The sequence below is a fragment of the Hippocampus zosterae genome, chromosome 4 (genome assembly GCF_025434085.1).
Source record: "Hippocampus zosterae strain Florida chromosome 4, ASM2543408v3, whole genome shotgun sequence".
In the NCBI taxonomy this organism is placed as follows: Eukaryota; Metazoa; Chordata; class Actinopteri; order Syngnathiformes; family Syngnathidae; genus Hippocampus; species Hippocampus zosterae.
Window position 1 is genome coordinate 21,794,127 of NC_067454.1, and position 22,756 is coordinate 21,816,882.

The 22,756-nt window shown below is 41.1% G+C and overlaps 1 protein-coding gene across 17 annotated transcripts in view; it reads right to left on the minus strand.

Moving 5' to 3' along the window:
• The window catches only part of neo1a (neogenin 1a), a 172,544-nt gene that overhangs the window by 40,512 nt on the left and 109,276 nt on the right, over nt 1-22,756 (minus strand). For all 17 annotated transcript variants that reach the window (XM_052063022.1, XM_052063028.1, XM_052063018.1 and 14 more), the window contains exons 5-7: nt 15,834-15,970; nt 7,791-7,945; nt 7,241-7,361 (exon numbers count right to left, since the gene is read on the minus strand). In XM_052063022.1, the coding sequence (XP_051918982.1) occupies nt 7,241-7,361; nt 7,791-7,945; nt 15,834-15,970 (413 nt within the window). The remainder of the gene's footprint in view (nt 1-7,240; nt 7,362-7,790; nt 7,946-15,833; nt 15,971-22,756) is intronic.

Here is a 22,756-nt window from a genome sequence, read left to right on the forward strand (position 1 = left end):
TGTCGTAAGTAGGCTTCCGTTTCCTCAAATCTTTTTGGCCACAAGAAGAAAATAAACACGCATAACGCTTCTACATATTTGTTTTCAGTCAACATAATACGGAAGCAACGTAACACCTTCTATACATATTTCGGAGTCACTCCAGATAAAGTGTGAGCGAGCCTGTGGGGGGCGGCTGGAGACGCCAACCCGGGTCAGAACTGCTGAGAGGTGGCAGTCACATTCCACCACCACCCAGCGGGGTGTCCATTACACCACTGTGATGTTTCTCCCTATTCTACTTTTAGCCTATGGAAACTGGGAGGTACAATGGAGACAGAGAGGGTGGGTGATCTCAGGAAAATAACAGCTTTGGTGGCACCGCTTGCAAGGATCATCCGTCTGCCACTAAGGGAAGGGTGTGAAGGGAAAGTGGTGACCTACTTTAATTAGCGTGCCCAGAGAACTAAGCACATCCAAAAACGTTAGCTTGGCATCCTGGACTACTACGTGTTGGAGCACAGTGCTCTGTAGTAATAAGGGCAACTGTTGAAAGGAGTACAAAACACAAACATAAGTCCCATGCAGGTGCGTGCTGACAGGCATAAACCGATATTTATAACAAGACTGACCTTCAAAAAACAGCAGTGACACAGGTCTCCAAGGCTATTTGAGTCTTTTTTTTCTCATTCCAGGGCAAGACAACAGCAAAATTGGCACCCGTAACATTTCAGTTAGCACTTAGCTGACAGGTCGCTTATAAATAAAGCAAAGCTATTCTCCACGCTTGAATTAATAGAACGCATTGAAAAGTTCACTAGGAAAATAGCCGCTTTAAATGCACAAATATACACTCGGCGTAAGCGGCATCTGTGAAAGACGGCCACAACAGAGTGACTTTTTAGCGTCTGCACAAATAACAATTTGGTAGCAGATGATTTCTCCTCTTCAAAATCAATTTAGGCTAGGAGGTCTATGATCAAAAGGCACACATACACGCACACACACACACACACACACACACACACACACACACTCACACACACACACGAGAACACACAAATCACAAACATGATGTGTATGCATAACAGAGTTGGATTTTTTTCCTATGATTGAATTTATTGCAAAATGTTTCAATCTTCTAAAAAGCTACTTCACAACGAATTATTTATTCACATGAACTACAAAAAAACAGTAATATACAACTAATGAAGCACTGATTATTGAGGGAACTGGATGCAGCTGCAATTATGGGGCAGTTTCACTGGTGCCAGTGTTGCGCCATATTAGCCTCTGCAAAGTGCAAACAGCAGCCTCATCTTTTGTGTCGCTAAAATCCTTCTAGTGAGTATCCTTGTTATACTAGCTTGATAGACATTTGGAGTTTGCCGATTTGTGAATCAATGTCAGGGGACCCAGACAGAATTCCCACAAAGGTACAGTATATTAATGCCTTCCTGCCTAAATTGTAGTGAAAGTTCATGCATGGCATTGTAATAGTAAGTGTACCTAATGGTGTGGCTGAACACACAGTATGTCAGCCCAAGCGTGAAGGCATGGACAATCCCATCTCTATCAGCTGTGACTGTATGTGAGCATATTCTTGTGTCCCAGCGGAACCTGCCACGTTTCTAACAGTCCCATACTGAAACTAGTACCTACTGTTAAAGTTACACGTTTGATGGCATCTAACCGGTTTCTGCGGTGTTCACACGTTCGCAGCATGACGCGTTTGCCTCCTGCTGGCTCGGCAGTGACCCTGCTGGCAGACGATGGACTGTACAGTATTCCTGAAGGAGGCCTAAGCTTTTATTCAGTGCTCGTCAAACTGGAGGAAGGGATCTTTGAGCCGCCCATTATAAAGGCTTGATTTGAACAGGGAATAAAGAGGGTGAGCAAAGGCAGCGGACTGTTTGCCCATCTGCTTTCTGTCCTAGCGCCTTTCGAAACTAGTTTTACTGCTTTCCTTATTAAATTTGCAAGACTTTGCTTATCATTACAATTTATGTTGCATAAGCTTACGATTTATCCTTCCTCCCGATCCGTTTGTAGCATATGAGCACTCCCTAACCATCTCATTTTAAGGCAGGTGTTTCCATTATGGTGAACAGCTGCTATATCACCGTTCATTGTTCGTACCCTTGCTATATTGCAGATTTTTAAGATGTCGTTTGAATGGGTTTTGAATGTCCACGGGCAAATGCGAATTTGGAATCGTGCTTTCTGTGCAGCACCATAGTGTGCTGCAAAAGGACAGGCAGCACTAAGGTTTGCTGGGAAACATGCGGCATAACGGAATTAGTAGCAGAAAAGGTCCGCACGAAGAGGAGTTGTTGTTCCAGCAGAGCAAAGAAAATATATGCCTGGGAGTAATTTACTGCAACGTTTATGCAAATTTCTGTTAGCCCGTCTACAGCGGTTTGCATTCTGTGTTGCCATTAAGTTACCAGAACCTGCTTTTTGTAATTATAGGCTTTGGTTGATATGGGAGGCGTAAAATATGATATAACTAGAATAAAGTTTAGGATAGGGTCACAAGACTGACTTCTTCCCGATGACAGTTTTTGTTTTCTCAAAAAACAAAAAGCACTTCAAAAGTATTTCAAAAAGTATTTCTTTATCTGACCGCAAAAATGTAGGAAAATCCATCCATCCATCCATTTTCTGAACCGCTATATACTCACAACAGTCGCGGGGGTGCTGGAGCCCATCCCAGCCTTCTTCAGGCAGTAGGCGGGGGACACACTGAACCGGTTGCCAGCCAATTGCAGGGCACACTGAGACAAACAACCATCCACGCTCACACTTACACCTAGGGACAATTTAGAGCGCTCAATCAGCCTGCCATGCATGTTTTTGGAATGTGGGAGGAAACCGGAGTACCCGGAGAAAACCCACGCAGGCCCGGGGAGAACATTTAAACTCCACGCAGGGAGGCCGGAGCCGGGATCGAACCTCTGCACTATGAGGTTGAGGCGCTAACCACTGGAACACTGGGCCGCCGAAATCAAGGATGGTCCTCATGCCGTGACCAGGATTCGAACCACGATTGCCGCGGCCACAACACAGGATACAAACCACTACACCAGGCATGTCCAAAGTCCGGCCCGCGGGCCAAATCCGGCCCGCGGTCGAATTTCATCCGGCCCTCGGCCCCTGTCATAAAATCAGTGCCGTCTGGCCCGCAGTCTGGGCGCAGTGGAACACGTGTTGCATTGACTGAGGTCTCGTAGACTGGTGAGTGATGTTTCATAGAGTACTGCTTCCCTCTAGTGGCTAAATGAGTAATAGCATTCACTAAATGAGTAATAGCATTTAGACACTAGAGGGCATCACTCACGAGTTAACAAGACTCCGTGTTTATATTGACTGATATGTCATATTTCAAATGATCCTTGCAGTTGTAGATATGTGTATTGCTTGTTCATTTCCCTGTTGTTCGAGTCAAAGGTTTTGTGACTATTGAAAAGTCATGGTGACATTTTATGTTTCAAATCAATCAATTTGCACTCAGGAGACTTCTGTTTAAGAAAAAGTCAAGTGAATAAGCAGTTGCATGTAATATACCTGTTTCAAATGAACCAAAAGAAATTCTTAAGATTGTTGAAATTAAAATAAAAATGGAAATGTGAAACGGACTGGCTTACTAAAATTTGCTGAACAATATTGTTGTTCAATGTAAAGAATGTCAGCCAAGGTCGGCCCCCCGACATTTTACCACATAAAATCTGGCCCCCTTGGCAAAAAGTTTGGACACCCCTGCACTACACGATCATGACCTATGTAGGAAAACGACATTAATGGTCACACAAATGCACTTGCTGGCAAAACCATATCAGTGAATATAATGCAGGCTGCTCAATTCACGTCTCCTTGAAGTAGAAGTGCGGTCCATGTGGAATTAATTACCGTTTGCACGATTACAGATATTTTAAATATTTAATTGTATCTTTAACGACAGAGCAGATTCATCTCTCAACAAAGAGGGTTGATTACAGTTGAGTCAGTGATCTATTTATCAAAAATGTGGCATTTTCAAACATGACTTGCAGTATTTCTCTGCCGTCACTATGTCATGTCACTAAGTCATGTCACTAATATATTTTGTAAAGTGAAGTTGGGAGTTGCAAGGAGTGGCAGTAATGGGACATCTCCATTTCACTGTGGGAGTCTCGTAACTGATGGAATGGGAGGACACAGCTTTACTGTTTGTTCTCATGTCTAACGGTTAAATAATGCTACCATTAAGACATAAATCACGAAGGAAGGCATGACATAGTGACCTGCTATCAAAAATAGAAGCTTAACTAGCCTGCTGTTGCACAGAAGCAGCAATGTACACGTTCTTAAATGTATCATGTGTTATGAATGGTAACACATTTAGTTCCATATATGTCAATATGATCTGCTTGTAACAGATGCTTGCTCAAAGAGCCATAGCGCTTGCAGCTCAGCGATCCAAAACCGAATTCTGCGCTCGTCTGGGTCACCGTTGCCTTGTTCACAAGCAGGCAAAATGTCAAAGTATAATTTATGGATGATGTGGGATTAAGGGGGGCACACCACCTCAGACAGGGATATTCCCATAAATGAAAGGCTGTTTCAAAATATCAAAATAAGAAATAAGGCCAAAGCGCAACCTCAGAGGCTCCACTCCTATTTTGTTTACAGTGGTAAAGGCCCCCGTTCCGTATCATTCAACAACCGTAGCTTTTGTGATCTAATTGAAATACATTATCCGTTGTGGCTTTTGAGGTCCCTCTCTTTGAACTCACAAATAGAGTACGCTTAAAACGACATATGCAGCTCACCACTATTACCTATTAATAGTTTAGCCAGCGCAAACTTTGAATGTGTGTCTCTGCTTTAGATTTCCAAGAACGAAGCAAAATGCAACTGCGCTGCAAAACAAGGGTAGAAAGTAAACTGTTGTGCCGTTTGACCAGACTTAGATTTTGTAGCATCTGTGGAAATCATTTTAATGAGTGCTTTGTCTAACCTCAAAGTTGAAAAACACATACCCGTTTCCTCGCCAAGCCGTAACTGACAACTGCCAGAATATCATGCGCAAACACTTCACAAAATGATGCGGTCGGAAAAGTTTGCAAACGTCGGCGGCCGGACACTGTCGAAATAAGATGAAACAAGAAGCCCTGGAAGAGCAGCAGCTGACGAAACGTCCTTCTCATCATTTTGACGACGTTAGTGCTTCGGCAGTACTTCCTAAGAGCTGTGGAAAAGATTGGCCAATCAACAGAAAACTGAATGATGGATGAATACTGGACTTTAACTAATTTGCTTCCCATCTTGTATGTCATATCATCCCTACAGTACACAGTTTACGACATAGTTCCTTTCCTTCAGCTGTGCCCTCACACGAATGTATACAAATGCAGTCATTGGTCATAATTACAGTAAATAATGGCATGAAAATTAAAAATAAAAACACTCATAGAGCAGAAAGGCCAAGCAATCAAGTGAAGAACAGCAATCGCGGTAAGGGAACGTGGCTTCCTGTGCCAAATGACGTAATATTCTTATGCTGATGCTATTCACCTCACTTAAATGTCGTATGTTGGGCACCTCAAACATGTCGGTGACGTGTGTTCCTGGGAATAGCCATCTAAATATGTTCTTACCTTGTCTGCAGCCTAAAAAACACATCACGTGCCAAGCACTTCCACCAGACGACCAGTCTGAATAAGACTACTTCACAAGAAACATTACAGAGCACCTCCTTGGTTTCTGTGCAACAACGTCATTAGGTGCTCTTAATGTGCACTTTTGCCATTTGCTTTCGAATTGACTCACATCTGTTTGCAACTATTTGACCCATATTGCACATGTAGAACGTTCAGGATAATTTAGACCCCAATCTGGGTCCTATTTTGGAAAAATATTTCTTTGAATGTTGCAAATTTGCTGCAGTGAGAAAAAGTGGTTTACTTTTGAAGAAGAATCGTGTTAAAGGGCACATGACTGCTAACATGCTGAACCACCAACTGACAACTGACCGTTGTCTATTCCAAACAATCACTTGTGAAGATAATCAGGTGAACTACAAAGAACTGGAGCTGACAGAGTGAAGACGCAAAACTAACCTAATAAGCATTAGCCAAGTTTTTGTCACTGGCTGTTCTTGATTTCCCTGTAAAGCCACAATTCCTCGAAAGCAGTGCAACTTAGTGTGTTTCCGATAGAACAGAACAATAAATGCAAATGAAAACCCCTCTGCTAAGGAGCAGAGCACAGCGGTGTGCTGAGATGATCTGCACACAAGATTACTGTTATCATGCAGCATTTAAACTTTTGTTTTCTTCTTTCTTTCAGACTCCAAGTCAATTGTAACATCAAGAGACAATAGCAAGGCCTTTTCATCAAACATACCTTGTTTTCTTGTAACAAACGTGCCAATATGCCAAGCAAGAAACATCAAATCTTGTCCCATTCCTCCTCCTTGCACACAATTGCCTTGCTTTTGCAGTTTTAACACTGATAGGATGCCCTATTCTGTTTGTTTTCGTTTTTGTCGGGAGATTTTACCTGGCGCGGCGGCTTACCATTGGAACGTCATCAACTTGCAAATGAAACATCAATTCAATTATGTTTGACTACGTTCCACTCATGTTCACAGGTAATGGCACGAGAACAAACATATTCAAACATTTTCCATGAGTCCATTTTCCAGCATGTTGGATGTTATGAGCCACTGCGTCTGGTTACTCAGTATGAGACTTAGAAGTCAAGCAATATTTTAGCTGCAGACAGCCCTGCTGGGCCGGAGAGCCCTGCAGACGCTATCACCTTTCTAGCAAAGGCTTTATGTTTAAGAAAAGTCACATTAAAAGATTGCTTGAATGTGGACAAGTGGCAGCATTCAGAAGTCTGCATTCGTTTATATGTTTCTGCAACACTCGATATTCTTTAGTTCTGGTTTTCATGTTTCATTTGTCAAATCACATCAAACCAAAATTCACTGGTTTCGTTGAATGTCATTACTTTTCAGTACACGAGCTGTGCACAATTGCCAAATGTAAATACAGTGTAAGTAAGACCAAAAAATGGCAGATGAGTTTCTTGATGAGACTTTCTGCAGTGTGTTAAAAAAAAAAAAAAAAAAGAAACATTGCTCTTGTTTGTTTTCTGAGCAAAACGATCCGATATAGTCTTATCAGGAATAATAATTTCGTTAACTGATACTTAAATGAAATTTTCTGAATTCAATGTGCCTTGAACATGAGTAGGTGTTTGTGGTGCGTACCGTGATCCAAGATGATGAGTTGAGCACTGGATTGAATGTTTCCTGCATCATTTTCAGCCAGACATTGGTAGAAACCTTCATCGGATTTGACCAGGCCCAGAACCTGTAGATCGTGTTCCTTCTACACAATGCAACAAAATGGGGAAAAGAAGGGAGAAAGTTACGCAAAAGACTGAAGCATCGGTACAATTTTTAGTGCTCTGAAACATTGGCAAAGTTATATATATATCTACTGTATGTATATACTGTATATATGTATACATCTTTTAATTCCATTCAGATGTACGCAGAGGTCTTTAACTGAAATGATATATTAAAATGAATGACTTCTATTCCTAAACATAAAAGAATAGAGCAGGTTAATTCTGCTTTCCACTTCGAAATGGTGACAATTGAAAACATATAACATCAACTTATGATTGTATGGATGATCTTGTTTTTCAGGCAGTTGGCCAACTAAATTTGTTATTCAGTGTGTACACACATTAAAACAAATGTGACTGCAGAGAAAATGTAGAAAATTGCCACCAAAGAGGAAAAATGATCTTACAATAATTTTGAAGTAGTCGCTTGGAATAACAGCGTCGCCATTCTTCACCCATTTCACAGTGGGGGCTGGTGAACCTGTGACTTCGCACTCAAACACGATGTCCATGGACTCATGGGCGTAAATGTTGGCTGGCTTCTTTGCATATTGGGGAGGAACTGTGGAAGATAGACAGCGAATTGAAAAGACCAAAAAGAATGCTCCTTTTATTTTGAAGCAGATGCAATTGTCAAGTTACGTGAATTTCAATAGACGATACGACAAATCTGACCAGGACTCTGTGCTATGATCTTTGGCAGGAACTGAAAAAAGCCGAACGATGTCATGCTGCCTCCTCATATAGCAAATTCTCGGTGAAAGGTGAGCAGAAGAAACAACTCTCTAATCTAATAGTCTACCAGTGACTTTTCCAGGCAGATGCTACCACACTAGAAATTCTGCTTTAAGGAACCAATGTCCTTTCCTTTTTCTTGACGACACAACGGGTAAAATAACAGCAACCCTGATATCATTGCTGTGTGTCAGCATGAAATGCAAGCTGGTTGGTTGCGATTCACTTGCACTCGGATACACATGTCTCCTGGTTCTGGTAATGAGGAACAGAAAGGAGTTATTTGATCTTCCCCAGCCAAGCAGCACCCCATCAATCAGCGGTGCAACAAGGTCACAAGGGGCACGTCCTCAGTATTAGAATTGGACCGCACTGTACATGCATGTGAGAAGAGACCCCAAGACTCACAGTGCATGGATGGGCTCTGTGCTTGATTACATTGACTGATGAGGTAGCGGGCTCACTTTTCAGGAGACCGCCAAAATGGCATTTTTGTTCAACCATTAACGTTGCATCGTAAAAGAGAGCAAGCTATTTTCAACACCTTTGACTGGTCATTAATTTGTAAAAATAACATTCACACGTGTGGACTGAACAATAATTTAAGTTGAAGAAATTGTGACGTATTAGGTTACCGGTAACCTGCAAAAAGTCTTGACCCGGTTTAAAAGTGTGTCCTTGCCTCCCAGTGTTAGGTTTCCCACTAAGGTAATCGAAAAATTTCTATCTACCGGTAGTTTGTTTTTCCTTTTTGGTTCATGTCAGGGTATGGCTATTGCTCATCAATCATGCATATTGGCAAGTGTGTGTGCTCCGTTGAGAGAGGAGCAAAGTGACTGTCTAGCGATTTTCTGAAAAAACTTTTATGACACTTTTTTTGGATGATGTATTGAAAGTTGAAAGCTTGAGATGTTAACGCTTTGGGATATTTATTTATTTTTAAATAAACTAAAGCATGCTTTAAATGTCTCCCTACCTTTTTCCCTGACATGTCTGGCGAGTTCCTCGGTCTCCATGATGCTGTTCACAAGTGTTGTAACAAACTGCTTAAACCTTCACAGAGAAGATTTTTTTGTTTTTATACTGAGCATAAATTACACACAATTGGACTATGTTTACCGATAAGGTGACCTCAGAGGGCAAATGATTGCACTGGACTGTATTTAGTGGTGTCAAGAGCACAAGGGGCTGAATATAAATGCACACCAGATTTTTAAGATTCATAATTATTTAAAATTTTGAAAACCATGGAACATCTTCTTTCCACTCCTCAATTATGTGCTATGTTGTATGAATACTTTTTCAAGGCACAGTAGAGAGCAGCAGACTCACTGCGTGAACATTCGGTGCAATAAAACTGCTACAACCGAGGAGGGGGGGGCTAAAATGACATGACTTGACATCCCAAACCCATCCAGACCTTCGAAAGCACCAACTCCATCTCGTCTGGATTTTTATCTTCATGTTCAATGTGGTACAAAGGTATCAGAACAAGCAGACGTTCAAGATGGGGGTAACATGAGGAGAACGTGGGTGGCGGTACCTGATGACTAGCTCGTCACATTGCATGCGGAAAAAGATATATTGTGTATATTTGTGAGTGAGTACCAGACTTCCTCACGGCGATATGTGTGACCTGCAACTAATGTCTTTCACAGTGTGGGGTCCCTTGGGTGTTTGTTTCTCGACCGAGTGAGTGAGCGTTTATATCAAGTGTACATCAAGTTACAGGCATCTGTTTGGAAGGTAGAGGCTCAGTTTTAGAAACAACTTAGTCCGCATTTTGTAAATAGATGCAAAATCCTCAAAAGAAAGAAGCGTGGTGGGAGTTGAGGCTGCTTGTGGCAGCAGAGCCATCTGTGAAAATGAATAATATTAAATTGCATCTGGATACTGGCGGTACCGTTTGTGTGCGGGGAATTTTCGGTTCTCTATTTGCATAACACATTTGTGTGTGGCGTTTGTACAGCGACTTGTTAAAGTACGGAAACAGATTTCCTGCATCCATGTTAGAACAATCTGTAAAACCACAAAATATGAATATGTTTTTGTGTGAATGTGAACCCCCAGTGAGACTTGCCCTTGTCAGGTTTTAATGGGGACCGGTACCCTGTCGCTTTCTTTATCTTTCTCCATTTTGTTTTTCCACTCTGTCTCCCATTTTCCTGCCACTTAATCTCACTATAACCCCTTGCCTATCTCTTCATCTCCAGCCTCCACTTCCTCCTTCCCTGTGAGCAGATATATATCGTTTTCTTTGAGGGACGTTTGGAACCTATTGGACCGAGCAAAAGTGTTGTGATCATGCATGTCCGTTAAATGGTAGCTAAGGACTTGGCGTAATTTGGCTTATTTCCGATGACCAAAGCGGGGAGAAATGTCCGTACATACAGTGCAAATTAAAAGTCTACACACGGCTGCTAAAACATCTGGCTAAGATAAATTCCATACAAAGGTATTTCTACCATTAATGTGACCTATAACCCATACATCCCAATTCATATAAATGAATCTTTTTCATAGGGGAATTCAAAATAAACAATTTATATACTGTACCTGTAATGTGGCTGCACTTGTGGACACACCATTCTATAATATGTAATATGGCTGTTCGCAGAAACAGTCACATTCTAAACTCAACTGTATTTGTACAGCACTTTCAGACAGCCATCGCTGCATACAAAATGCATTCAACCAGACACATTCAGTTTGGCAGCACAGTGTTTGACGAGTTGCAATATTCACATCACACTTCTGAGATTGGCGGTTCTAAACTGTTCTTTCGCCATCTTGTGTGCCGTTCGCATCGTCTCTCCCTCTTGGTGCAGGCTTTCTCCAGGTAATAGAATAGTACGGTTTTCTCCCACTTCCGAAAAGAATGCATGTGCATTTCAATTGACCTTAGGTGTGTGTGGTGTGTGCGTGTGCCCTGGTGACCAGTTCAAGGTGTATCCCACCTCTCGCCTGAAGTTACGTTCGGATAGGCTCCACCCGATCCGCGAACCTAAATTGGATAAGCAGTACAGACGATGCCTGCGATTGCCAACAACCAGTTCAGGGTGTGCTCAGATGACTGCTCGATGACAACTGGGATAGGCTCCAGCATACCCGTAACCCTCGTGAGGATAAGTGGATTAGAAGATAGATGGATGATTGGAGTATAGAATATGCATGCGTGGGTCAACATTCAAACATGTTAAATGAGAGTCAGCTGGCACCTACCACGATTTGATGCGGCTCTCAATAAATCCAAATAAAACTGAGGTGCTCTAGTAGGCTTTCCTTGAGATATTTTCTCACAGAAGCCTGACCGTTTTGTGCTAACATTAAATGCTATTTGGTAGTGTTCAGAATTCTCAGTGACTAAGGCCCCAGTTCCAGCGGGAGAAAACCAGTCCCAAAGCAGGACACTGCCACTGTATGTATGGAGTTCTGCTGACTCCTATACTATATAACGTTTGTTTGGATGTGTTTAATTCTGAACAGCCACATGAAGTTTTAAGAGGGTGTGAAGTGTGCACACAACATGACCCCAGCTGTATTGTCTGGGTTAAACATCACATTGATTGTGAAAAAAGTTGTGAATTTATTTCTCATCGTCATTTTTTTTTACATCACAAATAACCTTGCATTTAAACAGGGGTCGAACACTTTATATCCACTGTATGTATGGAAATCGTTTTGAAATCCAATATCCCAAGTGTGAATTGCTAGGAGGGTGATGTAAAGCGGTTTGGAAATGTGGTCAATAAAATGTTGCTTTACATGCTGTAGTCTATGCAGGCACATGAACAGTCCACATAAGGCCACAAAGTAGGAGCTCGAGTGCTCTTATATGCTTTTCCGCAAATGGCTCCTCAAAGCGAGTGGTACCCCAGCTCAAATTGTCAAGAAAATCATTCAACCTGGCTATGAAAAATAAATAGCTGCCTGAAAAAAATGAAAAAGTAGCTGTGTGTTTTTCTTCTCTGACTGAGCAGCAAAGCAATATTTGGATTAGGAGGCCTCAGCAGGCTTTGTAGGTTGCAGTGCTGGTAATGAAGACATGAAGCAGATATATTCTGGCGACTGGAAGGCAAACAGATGGAAGAAGTCAGTTGTTCCTGCTGTGACAGTCTTCTTGAATTACTCTTTATGAATATTTGATTGTATTTATTGTTCAGTGTCTAATGTGATATCTGCTTATTGCTGTGTTAATCAATTATTTATTGGCGAATCTTCTGGCTCATGGATGATAAAGAAGGCCTTTAAACTTTATATAAAGGCATATACACCATGAGGACAAAATATTTTCATTGAAGCCATTAAAACAAAAATTATGCTATGACCACACACAAAAACTCAACATAAAGGGCAAATGAATAAAGTAAAATTAAGAGCTACTGTACAAAGAGGCAAATGTAAAAAAAAAAAACCCCAAAAACATTCAGATGAAGAAATGTATTGTCATTACAGTATTTTCTAGAAACGCAAGATTGCAATTAATCAAAACTATGTTTAGGTTCAACGATTACAAAATTGGCATAATTGATTGAATAGTTTGAACAATCGTGAGTTCAATTATTACCAAAATAACCATGATTCATATTTTTTTCATAATCGTCGCCTTACTTAGGCGTATTCCTGCCCGATGGTCGACGCACTGCCTCGGAGGCGGCCTGCTTGGGGCGACCGTCAGAGAGTGATGACGACCGAGCCATGCATACACATCTGAACGTCTATATTAGGTCTGCAGATGTTTTCGGCCAGTGACATCATCATACAGCAAACTAAGACAGTACTGCAAAAATCTTTGTCACTCAAGCGACGTTCTGTGCTGCCATCATTAATAACCAAAGGTTTCTCAGCAGGTAGGTACAGTCAGATATTTTTCCCAATATTAAAAAAAAAAATTGGGGGGGGGGGGTGGTGGTGGTGTTGATTTCCCACCCACCATTTTCCATGAATTGAATGTTTATTAATGTTTTTGGGGAGATTTATTAGGTTTTAATTGTTATTATATTTTACCAATACATTTCAATGCCCATCAATTATATGCAAATATTGGTTATTTATGGCCCAGGCTGGTCCCAATTCCCCGCAAATAGTGGGTGTTTACTGCTCAGTAAATAAACAATTTGTTTAAGTAGCTGAAATGGACTGGTCCATTTCCTGATCGGATCGCTGATCGTTTATAGTTGTTTTTCAACTCGCGTATCAGTTATCACTGCCAAAGTCCTGCTCAGGTAAAGCCAATGCAAAACATTCAGTGTTTTTCTTTCTCATTAAAAGGTGATGTGATGGTGAAGCAAAGCTGATTGTTTGGAATTCCATTCATCGTCATCCCGTCATGGCAAATAACTGCTCTTTTGCACGCTCCCCTACCATAAAATGTATACCTTTTACCATATTCAAGGTAAAAAAAAAAGCTGGAGAATCGAACAGCTTTCGCAGAATGGACTACATCTTGGTCTGACCACCAGTCAATAGCACAGTGATTGTGAATGGAACACGGAACTGTACATTTCTAGAAATGTGTAAAAGAGAAAGTGTGCACAACTAGTGACTTGCATAGCATTACAAAAAAAGTGGATTTCTTAGTGTATAATTTAAAACATTTGAGAACCATGACAGGTGTGGGATCGGGGAGTGGGTTGGTTGGGTGTTTCATTGGGCATCAAAATGAAAGTGTTCTCTGCAACTCTAGTCTGACAGTGACAAATGTCACCTACATGGCCCTGGTGAGTTGCAGATATTGCTTTATCTGAAAAGAATGGGTGACAAGAATCCAAACAAGCCAGTCAGTGGATGACAATCAGACAAAAACACCTCCCTGCTGGTGATGATAAGACCCACTGAGGATATGGAAAAGGCGTGTCTGTCGGGGCAGTTCTTCATCCGATTTGTTTGCTTTAAAAAGGTCTGTGGAAAGTTTTTCCCCTGTATAATTTCTGTAAGATAAATCACTTTTTCCAAAATACCAATCGGAATAGCACTCTTTATTTTAAAGTTAAAGGGTTTTGCAACACACACAGGACCGATTTTTATACCAAATGAGCAGGACTAAAAAACCTTTCCTTAATATGTTTATTTTTTTTATTTTTTGCTTTACGTGATAATTTCATGATAACATAAGGATTTGGGAATCACCCGCCAATTAGCATGTTTAAAAGAAATACCAACTTATGGATGTAATCAGAAGATGGAGCCATACATCTATTTAGATTAATTTTTTTAAACTAAAAGGTCGATCGCTGCTATTTGAGGGGGAGAGGGCCTGGCCAGCTCGGCAAAAAGCAAAAATCCAGGTATAACTGATGACTTTTGAAATGCACTGGGCGAGAGAAAAAAACATTTTAACCCCCCAGATTCTTCAAAAAACCTTGGCAAACATTCAACTTATGGAAAAAAATAATACAATTCTAAAAGGTTCTTTCAATGACCAAACCAGTTTCCATTTGCTTGTATAAACTAGAAATGTGTTTTCTTGAGCAGCCAACATTACGCATCCAATTCCGAACATATCAAATAAAAACGCCAGCAAGTCACCATTGGAAAAATAATGTGTATAAATTTCATTTACAAGCACAGTTATTTCTTGGGGGAAATGGATCGATGCTTCAGGGAGAAAATCAATGCTACAATCTTCTTTCGTCATTAATTTGGTCTGGGGTGGAGAAAAAAGCTATTTCTCTATGTAGAAAGCAACTGTTTTAACTTAACATAACGACGAATGCCTTTCAAATATATCGGAGATCAATTTCTACACGCATGTAACATCGGGTCACGGGTCAGGTCTTAGACGTGAGGGATTTCAAGGAATTGAAGTGGCAGATCTGAAGGCTCAAAGGCAGCCAAGTCAGATGTCCTCCTGCTACCTGATCCAATTTCCCATTACTGTCTCTTTTAATCGCAGTGTCTGACAGGAAATGATGAAAGGGTGTTGAAGAGAAGAGGAAAGGGATTTGTGGGCAAAGGGATAGAGTCCTCGCGTGATGTGGCTTTGTGGGAAATGGGGTGACATTGCGCGACAGCCTCGGGGTGTTTCCCGATTTAACTGTTGCTTCGCACCAAACTGATGATTTGCTTGAGAGAATAAAATACCTGCACTGATTATCCCCCTCCCCTCCCCCCGACATCAAAAAAGCAGCCGTTTCTTAGCTGATCCGCAATCATTGTCCTAAATAAAAAGCATCCACATGCGATAATTGCCTTATGCTCTCAAGAAAATCATTCCTTCAATCAACAGTGGCCAAGTGAGGTGAGTTAACTTTTGACTACTGGGGAAAAATGCTCTTCAAAATGAGGAACAATTGCACATCGTTTTCTGGGCATGTCATCGAAGATCTTCAAGGTTCTACTTCATCTTGCATTTTTTGCAGGAGGAGTGTACTGTATAGTATATACAGTCCTGTATATACTGTACAGTGTGTACTGTTTACTCGTTGGCTATAGCAGTAAGCAGAACTGCATAATGCAATGAGATAATGATACGCACAATACCTTGATCTGTTTAGTCTTCTAGACGCAACCAAATCAGTTTGGATTGAAATGGCTAAAGAGGTATTGCAATTAAAGTTTAATACTGTGGTTGTCGTTTGCGTGTCGCAACGCCCTTCCTACATTATACTGAAAGAAGCTTCTGATAATGTCGGCTTCATAATTATCTCGTACCCTGAATAACTGTGTGACCTGGAATATGGAAAGTCAAGTGACTTTAAGTGTGCTGAGGCTACCTTGCACAGTGAGTTGAGCCTGGCCTTCAATTGTTGCATTGGTGTGTTCAGCCACACAAGTGTAGATGCCAGCGTCGTCCTCTGTGAGATTGGAAATCTGAAGGCTGCCACCTCCAAGCAATTCCCTGCGGCCCTCACTGGAGAAAAGAAATAGAGGAGTGAGCAATAGAACAAAGTAAAGACTGCCTGACGTTCCTTTTCTCACAGTATTGATGGGTTAAAAAAATCATGGGCTGGCCACAGTACAATCACAGATTTTTCCACATCTACCAATTTAAGTCGAAACTAATTCCAGCCTTTATTCCCTAAAGAATATTGTTAGAGAATGTTTCAGCCTGCTATACTCCCCGCTGGGCCATGGTCTACACCCTTCCTCTTATACTCCCACTATCAAGCGCAACAAACGTATTTGCAGCTCCCCAAACCACGTTTGAAATTCTCTTTCAAACATCAAATATTGACGCAAGGTTTGCACATTGAGATGCGACACCTGTCAACACATGAACTTTACCGATACAATGTAGAAATGTTTTAGCCTGGTATTAATCTGTTTCAGTGTAACACTGCACAGCAGTAATGAGTGCATTGTTGATACATTACCTCCAAAAACATTTTTTTCACCAGTTGGTGATTCACCCAAATGGCACACATCAACCAAGTGATAACAGCAGTCAAATGTCAAGAACAAAAATATTTTCATTCACTATTGAGATGCGTGGTGCCTAAAGAAAACACAGACCGAAGTACGGATGCTTTGCCCTGCGACATATTTAGTCATTATCCTTGAGATTTTGTGCGCCCAATGTAACTGCTGAAAAGGCTCCCTGAAACTGTATAACTGTATAACAACACCACCGAGTAGTCTTAAACGTTTTATTCTCAAATATTCACACCAGCTCTAGAAATACACTCACACGGCTTTCCAGTGAAACACTGACCCTACATCGTAAACGGCAACCACTTAGATTTCCCCAATTCACCGAAAAGGGCTGTGGCCGAGCTAAGGCTTGATTCAACAACCAACCACTGGAGCATCGGAAAGGAAGGTTGGGGGCGGGGTGGAGAAAAATACACATCAATAGCATACATCCAGAACGGTACATTCAGAGAGAGAGAGAGAGAGAGAGAGAGAGAGAGAGAGAGAGAGAGAGAATCAGAACAAAAGGAAAAGTCAGGCAAACAGGGATATTATCCAAATGCTGTCACAGAACGTTGAAATAGCTAAGGGATGCAGGTTCTGACTGAGAGAAACATGCGTGCAGTGAAGTGTTGCAGGTTGATGTTTTTTTCTTTCCGCAGCTACAAGGAGGGCCTCCACTGCAACTCTTTTTTTTTTTTTTTTTCTCCTTGAGTGGGTAACAGTCAGTGCGGGCAATCGACACGCTGTGACCATCTTGACAGACAACACACTGTTCACTTCAGGACTGGCCATGATAGTTTCAAAGCGCTGACAGTGTACACTCTGCATGTTAGATGAAAACAATTGTCTTTCCACCAAAGTCTCAACTACTTACACTATGAAGCCACAATATTCTGACAACTTTCATCATATGATAATATCCAATATCAGAACTGCATAAAATATTGTGCCCTTGCAATAGTATGTAGGAACAGAATTTACTGGTCCCAGACAAATTCTGGTCCACACTATGGTTACAACATTCAGAGAGATTTTCATTTGACATTGTGTTTAGCAGTCTGGATAAAGTTGACAGTGGTGTTGAAAGAGTCACGTGAATGTCATCACATCACATCTCTCTGTTCTTCTCTCAGGCATATCCACCCTCGTAAGACATGCATGCCCTGTCAACAAGTACATTTATCCAACACAATTCTCCATAAGAAAAAAAAAGGCTCTCTGAAGGCAATGGCAGTCCCATACAACTTTGGAAAAGGGGTGATTTTACGTGCGAGTGTTGACTCAGTCATCCCCAACACAAACTGGTGACAAGGCCAGGACATCTCGGAAAACTATGCAGCCTACTGTCATTGTGATGGGTTGCTGGTTGGGGAGGGGTCATGTTTTTGGAGCGCAAGTGGAAGGGGTGTAGAATAAGAGCTGTCATTAAAAAAAAAAAAGATCAAGTAAAACCAAGAGTTTTTGTGTAGTTGCCTTTTCTTCCATTCTTAAGAGGGACATATAGAAAAATTGACTTTACAATGTTTGTGTGCAAATGTTTGGTTCCCAGGAGTGCACACCCATTATGAAATTAAACAACCTTGTAAATCTTGCATAATTTGCCTAATTATGAAAATGTCAGCGTGGGTTGTTCTCCATTGACACATTCTTGTAATTAACCACCCCCACATCAAGTTCCTCAGCCAGTGACTTGGCACCCTGGCTGGCCAAGTATCCAGAGCAAAATAAGCAAATTGATGCGGCAGCCATGCCAAAGTCAAAAGGTAAGCAAAACTACAGTGAGCACAGATTCACGTTTACCCAAACTATAACTAGCATTAGTTTCTGTAGATAATAAGTCATCTTCATGAGTGCAGGGAGTATTTTTGTTTAGCAATGTGTCACACTGCCACAGTAAATGACAAGTGCAATTCTGTGACTAAGTTATGAAATGCTGCTGGGGTAGGGTGGATCGGGTTACGTTTGTCAGTGGTGACCTTGGCAAAGTCACATACGCACATTCATTTTTGCATCGCTTAAAAAGTTCCACTTCCAGACAACGTTCCTAGATTTCTCGATGCACATGGAGCAGCAGAAGCCCAAAGACAGGTCATGAGCAAACTATGTCCATTTCCATGTGGGCAGGCGTCAACTTGCTTGCCTTTATTTCCAACACTCGCCTCCAGTGATTCCCAAACCGCGTGCCAACCAATTACACTTCATTGGTCCGCCCCCAAATATGTTTTACTACAGATATGTTAATTGTTCATTTTCCATGGTCACCACATATAGTGACAGATAGAATAACTAACTACATGCTGTTTCACTGCGCGGTAGAAACTCTCTCACCAGGCTTTTATGATTGTGTCATATTTTGTTTGAGATTTATCGTGAAAGCGAGCAGCCACAAGAAAAATGATCCATTTGTATCTAGAAATCGTCTTGTGCGAAGCTAATTTTGTTATGCTCTTCATCTGCCTGCCCCCCTTGATCCCACCATCCTTTTCCAACTCCTCTTATTGAGCATGCCGTTCTGGATGTTGTCATTCGTGAATTTCTTTCCCTTTAAGGGCGCTATATAATCGGAGGGACTGCACTTGACAACCACAGAAGGTTAGAGTTATTCGTTAAGTTGTCACTTTTCGCTGCTTTATAACCCAAACAAGTTCCTGAAGAAGAAGAATCCTATCTTGGTCGTATGCTGTTGTGTTAAAAATGTTAGTGTGTGCTGTTATCTTGCTATGTCATATAGCTTGTGATTATCTCCATGTTGTGTCATGTACAAAATGTGTAAGTAAATATAATCATCGTGTAAAATATGCTGAAGACTGTCCTTCTATCCTTCAAGTCTGAAATGCCACTGGAAGCACAATCTAATCGTGCTTTTCATGCGTAAATAAAATGTTGATTGTTGTTACAAAGTGGGTAACCGGCCGTGATGCCCCCTGGTGCGGTCACAGGGTTTGGATGTGCTACTAAGCTGCGTGTGTTCAGTGGGAGGCTGATGATCTTAATGCACAATTGTGACGCCCACTGAGTTCCTACACTTGGCATGACGGGTTATTTGGTATGTTTACAAATACACAGCGCACCCTACCGACGCAATGAATACATTTGCACTGATCATCTGTTTCGCTTCATCTTATTGAATTACATTTTTTTGTTGTACAAAGAAAATGGTGTCAAACAGATGTCGGAAAGAGACAGTTTAATTTTATTTGATTTTTTGTGATGCACTAAAATGCATCCTCCAAGTATCTGAAGTTCCAGCAACTGCTCCAATTATCTTGAAACATTTCTTTGTTGCTTCTATCCTGATGTGATGTGTTTCAGAGAAAATGTTATTCAAACTAAGAAGTGTAACCTTGTTCTGCAATTATTCATGAAAAAAAAAACTGTGCTCGGTTTCAACATGCGCATTCTGTCCTTGCCAGAGTATCACCAATTTGACTTAACCCACCCCTCTCGATTAACTCTCTTTCACTTACTGAGTATGTGTGTGTGCCCGGGCGCGCGTGTCAATGCATGTGAAAAACTGAAAAGTTCAAATACGTGCATCCAGAGCAAAGACAAATCTTCAAGAGCGTTACAAAGCCGTGATGAAGGGATGTTTTTTCTCCTTTAAGGATTCAAATCAGGGGCTGATGAGTTTACTTCAGAAAGTAGCTCTTGGTTCAAAACAAGTGCATTGTGGAGGAGAAACTTTGGCACAAGTACGTAGCTTTCGGGTCTCAAGGCGGAATTATTAAACAACTAGGGGACTATTTTTATCGATTTCACAGGCACATTTTATGTCCAATAATATATGCTTTTGATAAAGAGATTCTAAAAGGTTTCACAGTACTCTTACTGTCCGTGAATAAATATTTGTAGAGTCCTTTGTGTATAAACATTATTAAATTCAGTCAGATGACTAGAATAAAGTATGGATAAAAAGCTAAAGAGCCATAGTTCATTTCCTTTGGTGCATAGAGCTCGAAGCCTTGCGAAACAGCAGGAGGGAGGCCGCCACCTAAATGTGAATTTTTGTGTGTTTCTTCTATATTTAAGGGATTCTGTGTGCACGATATTTGCATGATAGGTGTATTCTGCAGTCAGATTTCAGACAAATTTCCTGCCACACTCTCCTCTGTCTTTCGACACGACTGAACGCAAGCTTCACCGTCACATACATTCAAGGGGACAAGAAGGAGAGCAGACAGAGGGGCGACAGGATTTGGAAAGAAGGTTGATTTACATGCTCTATCAATTGGTTGGTTGCAGGGTGCCATGCATAATTCATTCATTTCATTGACTACTGGAGGATTTTATTAGACAACAGAGTGAAAACAAAACATGACTTTTGATGAGTGTCATCGTTTTTTGTGTGTACAAAAAGAGCTCAGTTTGCATGTACAGTTAGCATTGAGGATTCAAGTTTAGTCAGAACGTGTTGGTGTTGCATACGGAGCTAAACAATGGTTTTCTAGAAGCCCCTGTGTGAAGACCCCTTCACTAAATATCCAGTGGACTGAAAATCCCTGCTACTATATGAAAAGGGTTTCTACGCAACATTACATGATGTACAGTATCTTGACATTGTGTTTTAAACTAATTGGCTGATAGGTCAAATATCTGCTAGACATGATTCTGTTCTACATCAATGAATGACAAATGTGAAACCCAAGTGTAAATGCAGCTTTAGGCCAGTGCATACTGATCAAAGGCAAGAAAATGTTACTGTAGCAGGCGAATAATGACATCCTGAGAAATGGTATCACGTCGGGAATACTAACTGCGACATTGACCAACCGTAGTTGGCAACTTGACATTTGCCAAATTAAAATCCGAATGAATCAATTACAAAAACACAGGTGTCAAACTCAAGGCCCGGGGGACAGATCAGGCCCACCACATCATTTTATGTGGCCCGCGAAAGCAGCTCAAAACATGTCAACTTCCATGATCCTTTCCAAAATGTATTCCAAAATTTTAAATAGTCATATGTAACAAATAAGAGATATATTCTAAGCATTTTCTTGTAACCAAACCCCTCATGATAATAAATTAAACAATAGTTGAATCAACAGTTATTCTTGACTTCTTTGTATAGTTTCAGTCATAATGGCCCTCCAAGTGAAACGGTAACTAAAACTCCTTTTTGGCCCACGCCAAAAATGAAAATGACACCCCTGCTCTAGTCCATCTTTCCAGCAAGGAATATATTTTCATAAAGCATGTGTTCAGTCGTCCAAACAAAAGGCAGTTTGGAGCAATATCTGTGCGTGGCTCTTAGCCCTGATAAATAAAACCGATGGAACACACAAAGTGAGACTCATTGAAATCGCTACATATGTTGGTTGTTTTCTCTGAGATCTTCTCAATTGTGGCTTGTCGTGCTACAACAACGGTAACCAGATATGACACCCCCCCCAACCCACCAATGTTAAGTTCATCTGGGTGTAAAATATTTAACATGACAACTAGAAATGACAATACCAGACAAAAAAACATGATGACCTGTGCACCACAACAAATACTAAAGGCTAACCAAAACTTCAGTCAGTTAACTACTTGACTTTTGGTAAGGAGATTTAAACTACATTTCAAAAGTCAATCAGTCCAGAACAGGTCTCTGCAAACTTCCTCTACATGCCGCAAGAAGACAAAATGTTAACATCACACTTCAGCACAGTTGTTGTTTCTGTTTGTTTTAAAATACATAACTTAGCACATATCACAAAGACTAAAAGACAACCACCTGCTCTGTATTTCTGTCAGGTGTCTTCCTCATCCCTGTCTTAACACACAATGGAGGATTATGAATCCGCAGCATTTATGCATGCTCCAAATCAAGTGCACAAAATTAAAGATGCATTGCGGCAAGTAAAAAAAAAGTGGGGGAAAAAGTAAGAGTGAGGCATTTGAGAACCAGTAGCTTTGAAAACTTACCCAAATTGTTTGTCTTGCAAATCAGTTAGATTTCGAGGAATGAGGAAAAAAAAAACCCAACACAAAACAAAAACAAGACAAATTAGAGTTCCTTCCTGTCAGACTCCCCCACATTTCAGTTGGCTTGCTTTGAAGAGTCCCACCAAAAAGCATTTCGCTTCTCTAGCATTGATGTTGTCACTTTCAAGGCCCCGCTTGCGTCGTGCTTCCAAGACCAATTAAGACAATCTCTTTGCCGCTTCCTTTCTCTCACTCCCACGTGTGCATTAATTAGGAACCGACAGGAGTATCTAGCTCTCAGCTAGCGCACAACAGGAGACTCAAAGACAACAAAGGCTATTCTTTCATTCATCAATGTCACGGCAAAATCAAA